Source organism: Myotis davidii, unplaced genomic scaffold (genome assembly GCF_000327345.1).
Source record: "Myotis davidii unplaced genomic scaffold, ASM32734v1 scaffold11, whole genome shotgun sequence".
NCBI lineage: Eukaryota > Metazoa > Chordata > Mammalia > Chiroptera > Vespertilionidae > Myotis > Myotis davidii.
Genome location: NW_006285791.1, coordinates 1,433,941 through 1,448,675, shown reverse-complemented (window position 1 = coordinate 1,448,675; position 14,735 = coordinate 1,433,941). Strand labels below are relative to the sequence as shown.

The window sequence follows — 14,735 nt, the reverse complement described above, 5'->3', positions numbered from 1 at the left end:
TTGGCTTCCTCCATCACTGGAGCAAGCAAGCCTCCTGTTCACTTCAGCTGCCTGGCTGCCGGCCGCCATCTTGGTTGGCAGTTAATTTGCATATCGCCCTGATTAGCCAATGGGAAGCATGTCGGAGGTATGGTTAATTACCATGTTTGTCTATTATTAGATAGGATAGACATTTAATGTAGATATTTAATGGGAGATGTGCATTCATAGCAATAACAGTGCCTAAAACTATGAGGATTTTATGACAGCTCTGCTCAGTTTAGCACCAGACAGTATATTTATTCTGTATAATTCAAAGACAAGACATAATTTATTGTGCCTCCCACACCACTTTTAACTTGAGAGCCTGTCCACATCAGCCTCTTCAAATCATTATTTCTTTAATGATGGCACCTCTATCTTTGTGGGTCAGTGTGAACTTAAAATGTAGACATTTTCCAAAGATAGAACTAAGGACAGTCTGGAAATTTCTCCTGAGCCAGTTTCATGAAAGGCCTCTTGTAGGTTATGTTGTTATGCACTCAAGGACTCCCAATGCCACCTTATGGACACTTGGGGAATTGAAGGAAAGTTTTATTTGTCAATACCAACAAGTACCAGAAACATGACAATTCTCAGGGCTCCAAGGACTTAAAAAGGTTACTTATTTATAGACTTCTCACTTCATGTAGCACTGAACTGAAAAAAAATTAAACCGCATGTTGTATTTTAAAATGCTTTTTTTTTGAGAAGCATATTCCACAGACCTACCTAAAATTCAATCAAGTGTTAATATTGTGCTGTTAGCCCCTTCTTTCTTTGGTCTGACTGAGTCTCTTGGTGTCAAGGTTCAAGGGGGTATGTGGGTATCTGCATATCTATTCTAATTTAAATCCCCAGGGCTTTACTGTTTCTCTCACAGAATGCTAGGAATTCTTTCATAGTGGGTAATATTACTATCTAATAAGTCTGCTTTTCTTTAAGCAAAATATGTATGCTAAGAACTCAATCAGAAGAGTTGGGGTATTTGTGTAGATATTTTCTTGGTTTCAATAATTGGTTTGGGTGTTTCATTTCTTGTGTTTGAGTGTGGAGTTAAAAAACAATTAATGAATGGCCTTATGTACAGGAGAGCTGGTTATCTGCCTTGCAGTATGCCTTGAGGTGAGTAAGAAAGGATCCTGTACCCCAACAGTGCTCGCCCACTGGCCTGTCAACACATCTTTTTATTTCACCAGCAGTCACTGCTCCTTATTAGATGACCTCAGTGCCTAGGAAGCTTATTTTCCCAGATATCCATGTGGTTTCACTCTTATTTTTTTTCAGATCTCTGTTCAAAGGTCTCCTTAATGGTAGGCCTTCCCTCATCATCCCATCTCCTATTCCCTCAGGACACCCTTGTCCCTCTACCCTTCTCTGTAACACTTATCATCTCCAGAATCTGAGATGAACATCTAGGAGAAGATGCACAGTGTAGGTCCTGCCTGAGTTTCAATCCTGGCTCTGTGATATTTGGCCTTGGGCCTATCACTACCAATTTATGATTTAGCTAGTACTTATACAAAATGAAAGGGTTAGAAGAGGTGATCATCATATCCTGCCCAAAATAATCACTTTGGTTCTGTGATGTCAGAATGAACTGCTTTGTTCTGAAGTAAACTCTGTGAAGGCTGGGACATATCTGTCTTATTAATCCCAGCACTTAGAATAGTCCCCTGGCCTATAGTAGACGCTTAGTAAATAATTCCCTGGCCCCTAGGAAAGGCTGTCTTCAATTTATTTACTTTTTCTCAACCTTACTCTGCCACCTTTTCAGTAAGCATGGTCCGGAACACCAGTTCTGAATAGCTGTGCTAGGACAATAACTGAGTGATATCTAAGTGAGCATTTGCAGGACCCACAGAATGGAAGGGAGCCACTTACTCACCTAAGAGGACAAAGATGCAGCCCAGAATGGCGATGAGGGCACCCCGGCTCAGAGTGACTGGGAGCAGGTAGGCCTCGGGGCTGCAGGACAGGACGTGGCCATTGTCATCACAGCTGCACACCTGGATAGTCAGTGTGCCCGTGCTGCTGAGCACAGGCTGCCCATTGTCCGATATCAGGATCGGCAGGTAAAAGATGCTCTGTTCCTGCTGCCGGAAGCCAGACCTCCTGGTTAGGATGCGGGCAGTATTATCTGAGGAAGACAGGGATTCCAGGATTAGAAGAGGGAAATGAGGGAAGAAGAAAGGGGAAGAACCACGAAGTGGATTAGTCTCTTGGATCGAGGAAAGTGAAGGGAAGGAACAGGTGTGGGAAGGAAAGATTGGTCAGACATTCCCTGCAGGCTGTCTGCTATAGCTTTATCTGGATCAGCACTGGGATGCAGAAACCAAGATTTTTGCTTGTTTCTAGGCAAAACCTCAAGGCCTAGGAGAGAAAAAACCCTTTTTGAGATTATGTCTTACTCTTTGTGACATAAAATGCCCAGGGTGAACTGTCAGGCTTCAGATCTAACTGAAATGTCCTTGGGAAAGCTTAACAGAAATGAACAATCACTAGTGACTCCTCCTCACCACTTCTCCAAGGCCTGGTGTTGCTTTGAGCCTCCAGGAAAAGAATGCTGAGGAGCCCACATGGCTGGGGCAGATCGCTTATTTTTGCTACTTTGGCTGGAATTTATGTCTTTTGCTGTTTTCTTTTATGCCTCTGAAATGCAGTCACCAACTTCTCCTGTGCTTTCTGAAGAACCTATTCATTTAGAAAAGCTTTTTTTGAAATCCCCTAATCATAGGACACAGACTGTTATTTCCCCCTAGTTGATGGTCTAAGTTTAAATAGTTAATGTGATCATTCCTGATCAAGCAGAACTAGGTTTTCTCTCCCTCCAGTTTTAAAAGGGATTAGCAAAATTACTTGTGTTTCCACAAAGCTGGTGTGTGTGTGTGTGTGTGTGTGTGTTTGTTTATTATATTTGCCTAATGTGATGTATTGGGTTGTGATCTTTTGTTTTTTTTTAATCTGTGTTTTTAAGTTTCCCCGAGTGGGTTTTAATTATAAATCAGATATATTTTTGCAAAGCTCTGATAATTTTCAGTAGAGGAAATGATTGAGTGATGGGTATGACATAACAAGCAATGATTCTCAAAGCTAATATCAACATGGTCGGTCCTCAAGATGTGTTTCATACTTACAGGAAAGAGTCAAGAACTTCACAAAAAATTCTAAGAGTCTAACCAAAGTAAACATTATTAATATCAATACCAATATTTTTGGTTCTTCTTCCCTTCTTGGACATAATAAAATGTTATAGTTTTCTACCCTTTTGAATTTGATCATATTTAGATGATGAAAAGAATGAGTAAAAAGTCATTCATGTCCCTTCCAGGCAGAAATGTGTAACAGCTGGTATGTGTTTCTCTGTGCTTTGCCTTGCTGTGGCCTTATGAAATAATGTTTGAGATGGAGATCCAGGCAGCCTGGGACACTGAGCTGCACATGGACAGCCATTCTTGGTCATTGAGACCCTTAGTCATCTCCACGTGAGCAAGAAATTAACTCTAGTTATGTTAAGTCATAGAAATTTTGGTGTTATTTGTTCCTTCAGCATAACCTAGCCTATACTGACTAATATGTTCCCTCTTGATAGACTTTTCCACTTTTTCCTCCCCTTGCTTTTTCAAGTAGCAGCTATTGTTCATGGAGTGCTTATGTGTCAGGTAGTTTGACTTTACATGAAGCATCTCATTTAATCTTAACAAGTTGGTGATAATTTCACCCTTTTACAGTGAAAGAGTTAAGGCTTAGAGATAATTTGACCAATGTCACTAACTTAGTAGCAGATGTGAAATTTGAACTCTGTTCTCTCTTACTCCAAATTGACACCCCTTCAATTATGCCATGTAAAAGCTTGTTTAGTTCAATGACATTAGCTGAAAATCCTTCAGTTAATTGAAATCTCTTCCTGTGTTGGTACAGGTCTTTCCTCTTATTTCCAGGTAAAGATAGCAACTGATTGCTAATCTGAGGATTTTATTCTTTTTTCCACATATCACATAACCCATCCCCTTTTCTGTTTTTCTGATTTAGTTGTTAAATACTGTTAAATTCTGCTTCATAGCTTTAATTTTTTTTTTTTTCAGAAACCAAGTTTTGCTAAAGCAAAAGTATTTTTTATTTTTCAGTTTAATTGAGTCTGGGTCATAAGAAAGCCTGACCAGAGCTGAATTTTTTTAAAGTGTTATAGCATACTTACTAGACATCATGTGTTTATTGATCTCAGAATAAGTTAAGATTTAAAAAAAAATCAGATAATCACATTGTTGAGTCTAGTCCTGGAAGGGGTCTGGGATATAACAGCCACTTGTAGAATTTTTGTTGAATATGGTAACTAGGGCTTTAGTAACCCATTTGGGAAAAGTATTTTTTTCCAAGATGACACAAATCTTTGTGTGTATGTGTGGCTAAAACAGGTCCCAGCTTTCTGTCCCAATCTTAATATTTTGGGACATTTGGTTTCTTTCCTTATATACAAAATGAGATAGTGAGAATCAGGATTAGGAACTTCCTTCAAACCTTGCAGGATTATTATGAATATCAAATAAAGCAGAGTATGGGAAATGCATTTAGGATGGGAAATGCATTTGAGATGGCAAAGTGCTATATACACACAATACTTTCCATAATGCTTTGGGAATTAAAAAAAGTAAGGCTTTATTTGAGATAGTGTTCTATCTCAAAAAAGGCATATCATGTTTTGGGCAGGGATGTTGGGGGCTTACCAATAGCTCTACCATGTCAGATGTTGGTCAGTTTTTTAATGAGCCTCAGTAAAGGATACTTGTGGGGTAAATTGTCATGAGGCTATTAAAAGTTTATTCTTTCTATTGAAGATGTGCTTTCACTTTGGAAAACCTTTCAAGAGATGAGTAATTTCTTTTTATAGTCATCGTGTTCTGGTGGGCTATCTTTTTAAGGTATTGGCTCCATTAATTGGTACCCAAAGTAATATTTAAAAAATATGCAGCATTTTGCTGCACATTGTGTCTATATTGATTCTGACAAATACCAGAGTGAAAGAACAGAGTAACACAGTGGAAAATTTGAAGAAACAGTATAATGTGTTATTCCCCCCATCGAGTTTCCACTGTGAAACCAATCCTGAAGGAGCTGAAACACTTTCCGCAGGAAGGGTTTCCCTATAAATCACATAAATGAATAGTTCAAAATTTGACCTAGTGAAAATATCAGGATATTTAATTGTACTAGCTCTGTTGTTACAATTTATATGATCTTTCCTTCTAGAATTAGCATAGTGAATTTATGATAACATATAGAAGGTTAAAGGGATGACTTGGAAGGATGCTTTCCATTAGAAGAACACAGGTTTGATATTCTCAACTTTAATAACAGAATATCACATGGGGTGAAATTAATACTCTAAGTCTAAAATAATTGATGTTTGAGAATAAGACCAGGCATGCCTAATCATTTGTTACCTTTGTTTAGATTGTTATAAAGTGCCAATTTATATTTTAGGATTGGAATGAAAATGAGGTGACTGCAGACCTCCCTCCTCAAGGTCAGACAACTAGTTGGTAGCAGAGTTAGTAACAGAAGGGGTTCACTTGGCAGATTTAAATTATGTTTTCATTTTCTCTGCCTTTCTTTGAAAATTATCTGGCTAAAGAACAGAAGTCCCTCATTTTCTCATCTGTGCCCAGTGCAGAGTGTGCTGGGACTCTAAACCCCTTAGCTCATCTGATGCTTATTGTAGAAGAATGTCTGGAATTCTATTCCCACAAAGCTGTAGTGGGGAGTGTTTTCTGGAAAAGCGAAGCCTTGGCTGTGTCTCCCTAAAGTAATAAAGTTCTTTTAATGCCAGAACTACTCTGTGACCTCATGTTTGCCCTTTGCTATCTCTGTTACTTAGCCTTTGCCTCCCTTTTATTCTGGGAGCTTTTTACTGTTTCTCCCTTTGATCCTTGCTTAGAAATGTTCCCTCGGGTTTTTCTCTTTATCTTACTCAGTTTCTATCATCTTTTTCAGATTCTCCCCATAGTCATAGGACATATAAACACGGCTGTTATATGTGGGGATGAAGGAAGGCTGTGTGTCTTGCACAGTGTCTAAGACTGAGCCAGCCCTCAAGTGTTTGTAAACTGAATGAAAGTTTCAGATTCTTTGTCTTTTATGTTCTGAAAACAAAACAAAAAAACCTTGAAAGACATTACACTTTTGCATTACTGTCTTCCCTGCTATTAAAGAGCAGGGGGGCCCTGACTGGTTTGGCTCAGTGGATAGAGCATCGGCCTGCGGACTGAAGGGTCCCGGGTTCGATTTCAGTCAAGGGCATGTACCTCGGTTGCGGGCACATCCTCAGTGGGGGGTGTGCAGGAGGCAGTTGATCGATGTTCCTCTCCCATCGATGTTTCTAACTCTCTATCCCTCTCCCTTCCTCGCTGTAAAAAAATCAATAAAATATATATTTAAAAAAAAAGAGCAGGGGGATTTGACACTGTTTTTATGGTAACCCCAAGTGTCCAGTCCAAGCTGTAGAAAGCATTGGTAGCCATCTATCCACCTAATTACCTTGGTTGTCCCTTACGGTGAAGTTGGGGTTGTTAGCAGCCTCAGGAGCCAAGCTGTAGTAGAAGTGCTGACCAGTGTGTGGGTCATCATGGTCCACTGCACTCACTGTCTGGATCAGCTGAGGGAAGGACATGAACTCAGGTGAGTTGGAGCCAAAGAAAAAGCTTCAGTGCCCAGTGATATCTCAAACCCAGAAATCCAACAGCAGATTATTTTACCTAATGAGAAGGATATTCTAAAACTTACCTGGAAAATCTTCAAAACTCAGGATTTATTGTTGGGCCTGAGTACATTACCATCTTAGGGCGAATGTTACCTCAGTACCGCAGATGTAAGACATCGACATAACATATTCTCATCCCAAGGCCAGCCATTTTTAGGCAGTCTAAATAGGAGATGTTGAGTAAATGAACTCTGGAATGCTACAAGGTTCTGCTTGTCTCCCAGTTTTTCATCCTCTCACCCCACTGACTTAACTCCATTTTGGGTTTAATATTTCAGGGTCTAGTTGTTATCTTTGAGAGATTCTTATTTAAAAGTGACCAATACCTAGAAGGGAAGTAAACATAAACATAAACATTGGCTATGTCAGATTAATGTGTCATAGGGCAGTCACTCTTTGGTGGTAGGAAGGGGAGCTGACAAGGTTTGGACCTCCAGTGTGGGAGATATATATAGAATAGATTAGACTCAGAAGCAAATCTTGGGGTTGAGAAGAGGAAGAGGTGGAGTGGCTTCTTCTGGAGTTCTTTGGCCAAAACTTTGTCTTTACCACAATGCTTTTCAAAATAGTAAGTTGCCTTATGAAGACCATGATGAAAAAGCTACTAAAAAGCAGTGTGAAATGCACAATTGAACCATTGGCGGGCTGACTTGGGGGGATATAGGAAGGGTGTTCAATGGGTGGTCTCCTTCCTAATGTGTTTGCTTCTCTATCAACCAATAGTAAAGACTCCTCCCACCCCACATGGGCCTGATCCTGTAGACATGATGTTCTGCTGTTAAAAGCCAGCAGTGTTTCTGCCAGGGTAGAAACCAGAACAGCAAAGGTCAGCCAAGGCCAGGTGGGCTTGCTTAGTCTTCATTTCTTCAGCTCTAAGTTAAGGGAGCAAATGCTACCCTCATAGTAGGCTGAAGTTTAAATAACAGGGAAGCTCCAGCAAGGGGACTTTCTGTGGACAGTGTGCTGCTCACATTTCTTTTCAGTGAAGGACTTGGTGCCCCAGCCTTCACCTGTCTGTCTTTTTGGGGACTGTCTCAGTTCCTGAGAGCCACCTATCCCTGATCACCACAATCTTCTAGGGCAGTGGTCGGCAAAACGCGGCTTGCAAGCCACATGTGGCTCTTTGGCCCCTCGAGTGTGGCTCTTCCACAAAATACCAGCTTCTGCACATGGGCCACTAAGTTTCAGTCGCACTGTACGTGCGTGCCCGCACGTGATATTTTGTGGAAGAGCCACACTGAAGGGGCCAAAGAGCCGCATGTAGCTCGCGAGCCGCGGTTTGCCGACCATGGTTAGGAGAATCCACATCCAGTGACTGGTGCAATAGTAGAAAGGCCTGACCAACCCATCTCAACTCAGGAAAACTCTAGAGCTAAAGCAACATGAAGTCATTCAAGGCTGTCAGTGGGTCTACATTGCAACTGGACCTCTCCTTTTGCCAAGTCCTGCCAAAGATCTCCCCTTCCACAGGCTTTGGCTCAGGGGCATTCCTTAAAAGCATTTTATACTAAAACACAGTCTCAGTATATGCCTCCTGGTGAATCCAACTGGTAACTGGCCTCCGTTGAATCTAAAAATTGGGGGAATGTTGCTGCAATAAAGGAGAGGGTTCACGAGAGAACTAAAGATAAACTTGCCCCACAGTCTAGCCTGGTATCAGTGCTGCTCACATACACAGGTCATCCTATTGCCCCATCCCTGCCCAGACAAATCCTATACATTCCTTCTTGTCTATAGTGCCAAACATATAAAGACATATAACATATTTGTCGATGCATGTTATAAATAGGTGATTATGTATAACTTTGTAAATGTAGTTGGAAAGTCATTTCAGAACATCTGATCTGTGAAGTCGTGCATATATATATATTGATGAGATGGGGGCCTGAGGCATAGGACTGGTTGATAACAGGGCTTTAAAGAGTAAGTGAGCAAAGACACTGTCTCACTGAGTGTGAGGAGCATTATGGCCTGCTCTCCTGCCCTCCACTCTCCATGCAGTATTCTGCTCAGCAGGTTTCATTCTGCCCTCAGCCCTCACCAAGTATGTCATCTGATTTCTTCATGGGCTTCCTTCATGGCTGCTCACTAAGAGGAAAGCACATATCCCAACTTGGCAGATGCAGGCCTGATGACAGTGTCCAAGTCTAACTCAAGGAGGCTGATTCTTTTTTTAAAAAAAATATATTTTATTGATTTTTTACAGAGAGGAAGGGAGAGAGAGAGAGAGTCAGAAACATCGATGAGAGAGAAACATCAATGTGCCTCCTGCACATCTCCTACTGGGGATGTGCCTGCAACCCAGGTACATGCCCTTGACTGGAATTGAACCTGGGACCTTTCAGTCCGCAAGCCGACGCTCTATCCACTGAGCCAAACCGGTTTCGGCAAGGCTGATTCTTTATAAACCAGACATAACTCCTGGCCTGTGTGCTTTCAAAATTCTTCAAAATATGTCCCAGAGCCAAAATCAAAGGGTAGGATTTTCATTATTTTGGGCTAAAGATGACAGATATGACAGATTTGTGGCTCATCACCTGAATTTTAAGTCACAAATAAACTGTGTGTCAAAGGACTTTATAATAGACCATTAAAAGCTATGTTTAGAGTTGTAAAAAGGGATATGTGTTTGTGTGCTAAAATGAGAGAGGTGGTTAAAGTGCTATTAACCTGTCAGAATGCAACTTCTATTCTGAAGCCCTTTAAGAAAGGAATGTTTCATTTTTGGAAGGAGAGGGGTTTAATTTACTATACTACTTATCATTGTCTTTTATTATAGGCTAGAGGCCTTGTGCACAAAAATTTTTGCACTCAGAGGGTGGGAGGGGGGGTCCCTCAGCCTAGCCTGTGCCCTCTTGCAGTCAGGGACCTCTCGGGGGATGTCCACCTGCTGGCTTAGACCCGCTTCCCGGGGGATCGGGCAAGCAGGCAGCATTGAGCATCTGCCCCCTAGTGGTCAGTGTGTGTCATAGTGACCAGTCATTCCCAGTCATTCCGCTGTTAGGGTCAATTTGCATGTTACCCTATTATTATATAGGATTAAGAATTAGCCTCTTGAGCCCTAGCTGATTTGGCTCAGTGGATAGAGCATCGGCCTGTGGACTAAAAGGTCCCAGGTTCGATTCTGGCCAAGGGCACATGCCCAGGTTGCGGGCTCAATCCTCAGCAGGGGGTGTGCAGGAGGCAGCCCATCAGTGATTCTCTCTCATCATTGATGTTTCTATCTGTCTCTCCCTCTCTCGTCCTCTCTGATAAGTAAATTAAAAAAAAATTAGCCTCTTGTCATATTGTAACTTAAAGTATTATACATTTGTCATATTATAGTATAATCTTACCATATAAGATTTTGTACATTATGTTTTTATAATAAATTATATAACAGAACTTATTAACATAAAGACCCAGACCCCCTCACTCAAAACCCATCTGCACATAGTAACAATTGTTATTTTTGTATCTTATCTCTCAATCTTTATTCATAACAGACATAATTTTACATAACTTCAAGGATGTATAGGTAGTCTTTATACCTCCTTTCTTATAATAATAATGATCATTTGTTATGCTATAAAGTCTTCATTGTAACTTTTATTAGTCTCATAATAATTCTGGTCTTTTTAGACCAGAAATTCAATAGGTGTGGAAGTAGAATTACCCTAGACTTGTTGAAAAAATTTCAGAAGTGCTATAGACCATGGACACAGAATCGATGGATGAAATAATTTAGATAAAATTAATTATAGGACACATTTCCCCCCCTGGGGTATGGAAATCACTTTTTGCTCTTAGTAGAATGGTAGAGATGTGAGTCAGTCTTTGGTGAGGTTAGGAAGCTAATATAAACTTGGGTTGTGCAGATATAGTATCTCTCTGCCACAGGATGCTGGAGGTGATGATGCAGGAAAATGAGAGAAGTGAAAACAAAAACTGCGTTACAGTTGAAAGTCCTGAATTGCCAAAGTATGAATTCATCTTATAGACCTGCATGTCACAAACTTTCATTCTGAAACTATCCTGACCCGTTTGCACCCCACCATCAGAATCCATAGGGCCACAGAATGTCCTCCACAGGGAAATAGGACTGTTAGGGGATCTGTTGGGTCATAGATAGAGGAGGAAAGCATCTTACAAAGCAGGAGCAGAAGGGGGAGATGGCCTGTGATCTGAGGTATGGAGGGATGGGTTCAAGTGGACGACTCCCCTACACATAAATTAATACATGACCACTCTAAGCAGAGTCAGATGTTTCTCAGCTACACCACTTGGAGTTTGATCAACAAAATATTAATGTAGGTTTAAAAGCAGGTTTAAAAGTACACAATTTCCCCCTAAAGTTATTTCAAATAAGTAGAAATTTGCCCAGTTGGATTAATTTTATTTCAAAATTTACCTGACATGAACAGTGCTAACAAAATGAGTGTTTTAATTGAGGGAGGAGAGGGAATAGATAATTCTAGGTCACAAAGCATTCTGAAAATCTGGCAGGCAACCCCGAAACAAAGGTACCTGTTGCTAGAAGTTAAATGGGGTGGGAGGATATAAAAAATATGATTTTCCTATTTTAAACATTTTTAGGGATTAGTGCTAACCCGAGGAAAAGAGAAGACTCTTCTTTCTTCTGATCTTCATGGTTTCTCACTTCCAGGACCCAGAGCTCATGTTATTACAGTTGGTCTATACACTTCAGTTACAGTGTGGGTAGATAGCTTAACACATGAATAGCTTAACCCATGAATCAAACCATCATCAAAGCAGTCTTTGGATCATAAAAAGTAATGGAGACTCCAAATACAGTTGTCTTAACAAATCAAGTGTTGCAGCATGATATATAGAAGTTGGGGGATCTGGAGTCTAAACTTGATGGCCGGTTTGGTTATCTGTAAGTCATTTCTACATTGGGGAGTGAACCAAGGTGCCTCCCAGGCTGCCTTACCTGCCCCGATTTGGCATTCTCACAGACAAAGGCTTCGTAGAATCTGGGGAACTCTGGAGCATTGTCGTTCACATCTAAGACTTTGATTGTGACAGAAACACTTCCAACCTGGGAGGGATTGTCTAAAGAGAACACAAAGAAAACCAAAGGTAAATGTTAGTAGTGCAAGAAAGCGCTTGTTGCCAGTTAGGTATTTCCCTTCAGCCTGGTTTTTAAAGGAATGGATAAAGTACGTGGAAATGGCAGCACAAGCAGAGATTGCATGTGTTACCCAGTAAGTGTGGCTAGAATACAAGCATGGACAGATAGAGTGTATGTTTGAGAGAGTGTGTGGTATCAGGATGAGGGGAAGGGCCAGACTCGAGGGGAAGCAGGTACCACAAAATGAGTCTTTAAAAGGTTTTGAACCTCTTACTTCGCTCAGATATCAGGTTATGGAATTAAAGGAGGCCTGTTCTGTGTCTTGTCTTGGAAGTAGCCCATTTCTAATTGGAGGTATACTATGTGGCTTGGCTTTATTCCCGTGAAATCAACTATTTTTTGAATTATATTTCAGAAGATTTCAAGTTATTCACAGGAATACAGATAACACTACATGTTTATTTCTGCTTAGAGTCTAGGGGGATATTACAGGATCAAATACACCCCAAATCCATATCTTTGGCTGGGGCAGAAGAAGTTACTCATTGTCATTCATGGGAAATGTCTTTTTGGTCTGTCTTTTGCTTGGCATTGCCACACAACGACAATTTCATGGCCCCAGTAGTTCCCCTCCTGTCTTTTTTTGTTTTGTTCACCACCCCAAGAAGACAAAATAGAAATTATAAGACACGTAAATTCTTCTTAGTAAATAACTTTATTAAATCTCAGAATGCCTTATTTTTCTGGTTCATTTTTTCTTTCTTAAAAATACTTATGCTTTACTGTGTTTCCCCCCTAAATATTTCTATTGCTTGACCAAAAATGTGGACATATTTAAAATTTTTAAATTAAACTGTAGAACTTTTTTTCTAATGAACATTCCAGAGAAACACAAGGATAAGTATGATCAACAGTCCTTATCAGACATATTCATTATTATGATACATGTAAAATTGCATGTGTCCAAAAATGTGGACACAACACACACACATACATACATACAGTAGTCAAATGATATAAAAAAGTTGGGTTCAGAACTTTAGTATTTTAGGTTAAGATTATCTTGTGTCATTGAAATATGCTTTGAGCCCAGGTATTAATATCTACATGGTAGTTTTATTTACTTTTATTTTTCTGAGGATACGTTTTCATTGACTTTAGAGAGGAAGGGGGAAAGAGAGTGAAACAGAAAGAGAAACATTGATTGTCTCCTGTACGTGCCCTAACCAAGGATTGAACCCACAGCTGGATATGTGCCCTGACCTGGGATTGAACCCCAAACCTTTGGTATACAGGATGATGCTCCAAATGACTTAGTGACTGAGCCACCTGGTCGGGGATAATTTTATTTTACTGTATGGTTGTACCATAATTTATTTAGTCAAACTATTATTAGATATTAAGATAATCCTAATTTTAAATAATAATGTAGTAGACATTTCAATGTATAAATCTTTGTTGATATATATGATTATTCTCTTAAGATAATTATTAGAAGTAGAATTCTTGAGAAAAAGAGTACCAATTGCCTAACGGCATAGCTCAGTGGTTGAGCTTCGACCTATGACCCAGGAGGTCAGGGTTTGATTCCCGGTCAGGGAACATGCCCAGGTTGCAGGCTCGATCCCCAGTAAGGGGGCATGCAGGAGGCAGCCGATCAATGATTCTCTCTCATTATTGATGTCTCTACCTCTCTCTCCCTTTTCTTTCCTCTCTAAAATCAATAAAAATATACTAAAAAAAAAGTTCAAATATTTTAGAGAATCTTAATTCAAAAGATGAATTGCCAGACTTCCTTCCTGAATGGCTTTACGTGCTTCTGCCAATGCATTAGGGTCTGCCATTTCTAAACCATCACTAGGTGCTATGAAAAAAAGTAAATGTACTAGTAAATAATCTAGTTTTTGCTAAGTTTATAATAAACATGCTAATCTCAATTCTGTTTCTTTTCCATTCCATTTTAAAGTTCATGTTAATAAATCTGCATTTTACTTTTAACGCTAGTGGCCCGGTGCACGAAATTCGTGCACATTAAAAGGGAATTAATTAGAGGAAATATTTTAATATTGCTATTTGCCCTTTCTCTATAATAGAAGTGTCAGAGATGAAAGAAAATTAGTAAAATGTATATGAAAATCCTAGAGTCTGGGGAGCACCACGGGACCCAGAGTCAAGTCCCTGCCCACCTGCGCACGCCTTGAAATTGTGCGAGACCCAGACCCGGCTGGCCCCACCCTCATCAAGCCCTGCCGGGCGGGGGTGCACCCTCAGGTCCTGTAGCCTGGCCCTGGGGTGGGAGGCGTGGCCTGAGGTCTCCTGTCAAGTCCTGCCATGCTGGGGGTGGAGGGGAGCAGCCTGAGGTCCCCTGCCCATGCCCAGTGCCACACAGCCTCAGGTCCCTGCTGATCGCTCGTTATGGCTCATTATGGGAACCCTGCCTCAGCTGTGGGTACAGCCATCTTGTGTTACGGCAGTGGTTCTCAACCTTGGCTGCACATTAGAATCACCTGGGAATCTTTTCAAAGTCCTGAGTGACAGTGTGAGGGTTAATTTGAATATTATCTCTTTATTATATAGGATGTCTGAAATTCTTGTATGCATGTATGTGTATAATAAGGTTCATATGTTATAAAGGCTTCCTTTCATTCAGTAATAATATTTTCTATTTTTTGTGCATTACCAATCTTGTCAAAGACTGAAAGCCTCTTAGATTTTTCAGGAACTGTCCCTTTTCCTCATATGAATCTTGCTTCTTGGTTTAAGGATGCTGGTTTTTTTTTTTTTTTTACTGCTTTTACATGCTTTTTAAAAAAATGTATTTTTATTGATTTCAGAGAGGAAGGGAGAGAGAGAGAGAGAGAGAAACATCAGTGATGAGAGAGAATT

At 40.4% G+C, this 14,735-nt stretch overlaps 1 protein-coding gene across 2 annotated transcripts in view; it reads right to left on the bottom strand.

Annotated features, from left to right (window-relative positions):
- The window catches only part of CDH20 (cadherin 20), a 220,763-nt gene that overhangs the window by 7,721 nt on the left and 198,307 nt on the right, over positions 1–14,735 (bottom strand). For both annotated transcript variants that reach the window (XM_006756788.1, XM_006756787.1), the window contains 3 exons: positions 11,709–11,830; positions 6,553–6,670; positions 1,907–2,158 (listed from right to left, as the gene is read on the bottom strand). In XM_006756788.1, coding sequence (XP_006756851.1) covers positions 1,907–2,158; positions 6,553–6,670; positions 11,709–11,830 — 492 coding nt within the window. The remainder of the gene's footprint in view (positions 1–1,906; positions 2,159–6,552; positions 6,671–11,708; positions 11,831–14,735) is intronic.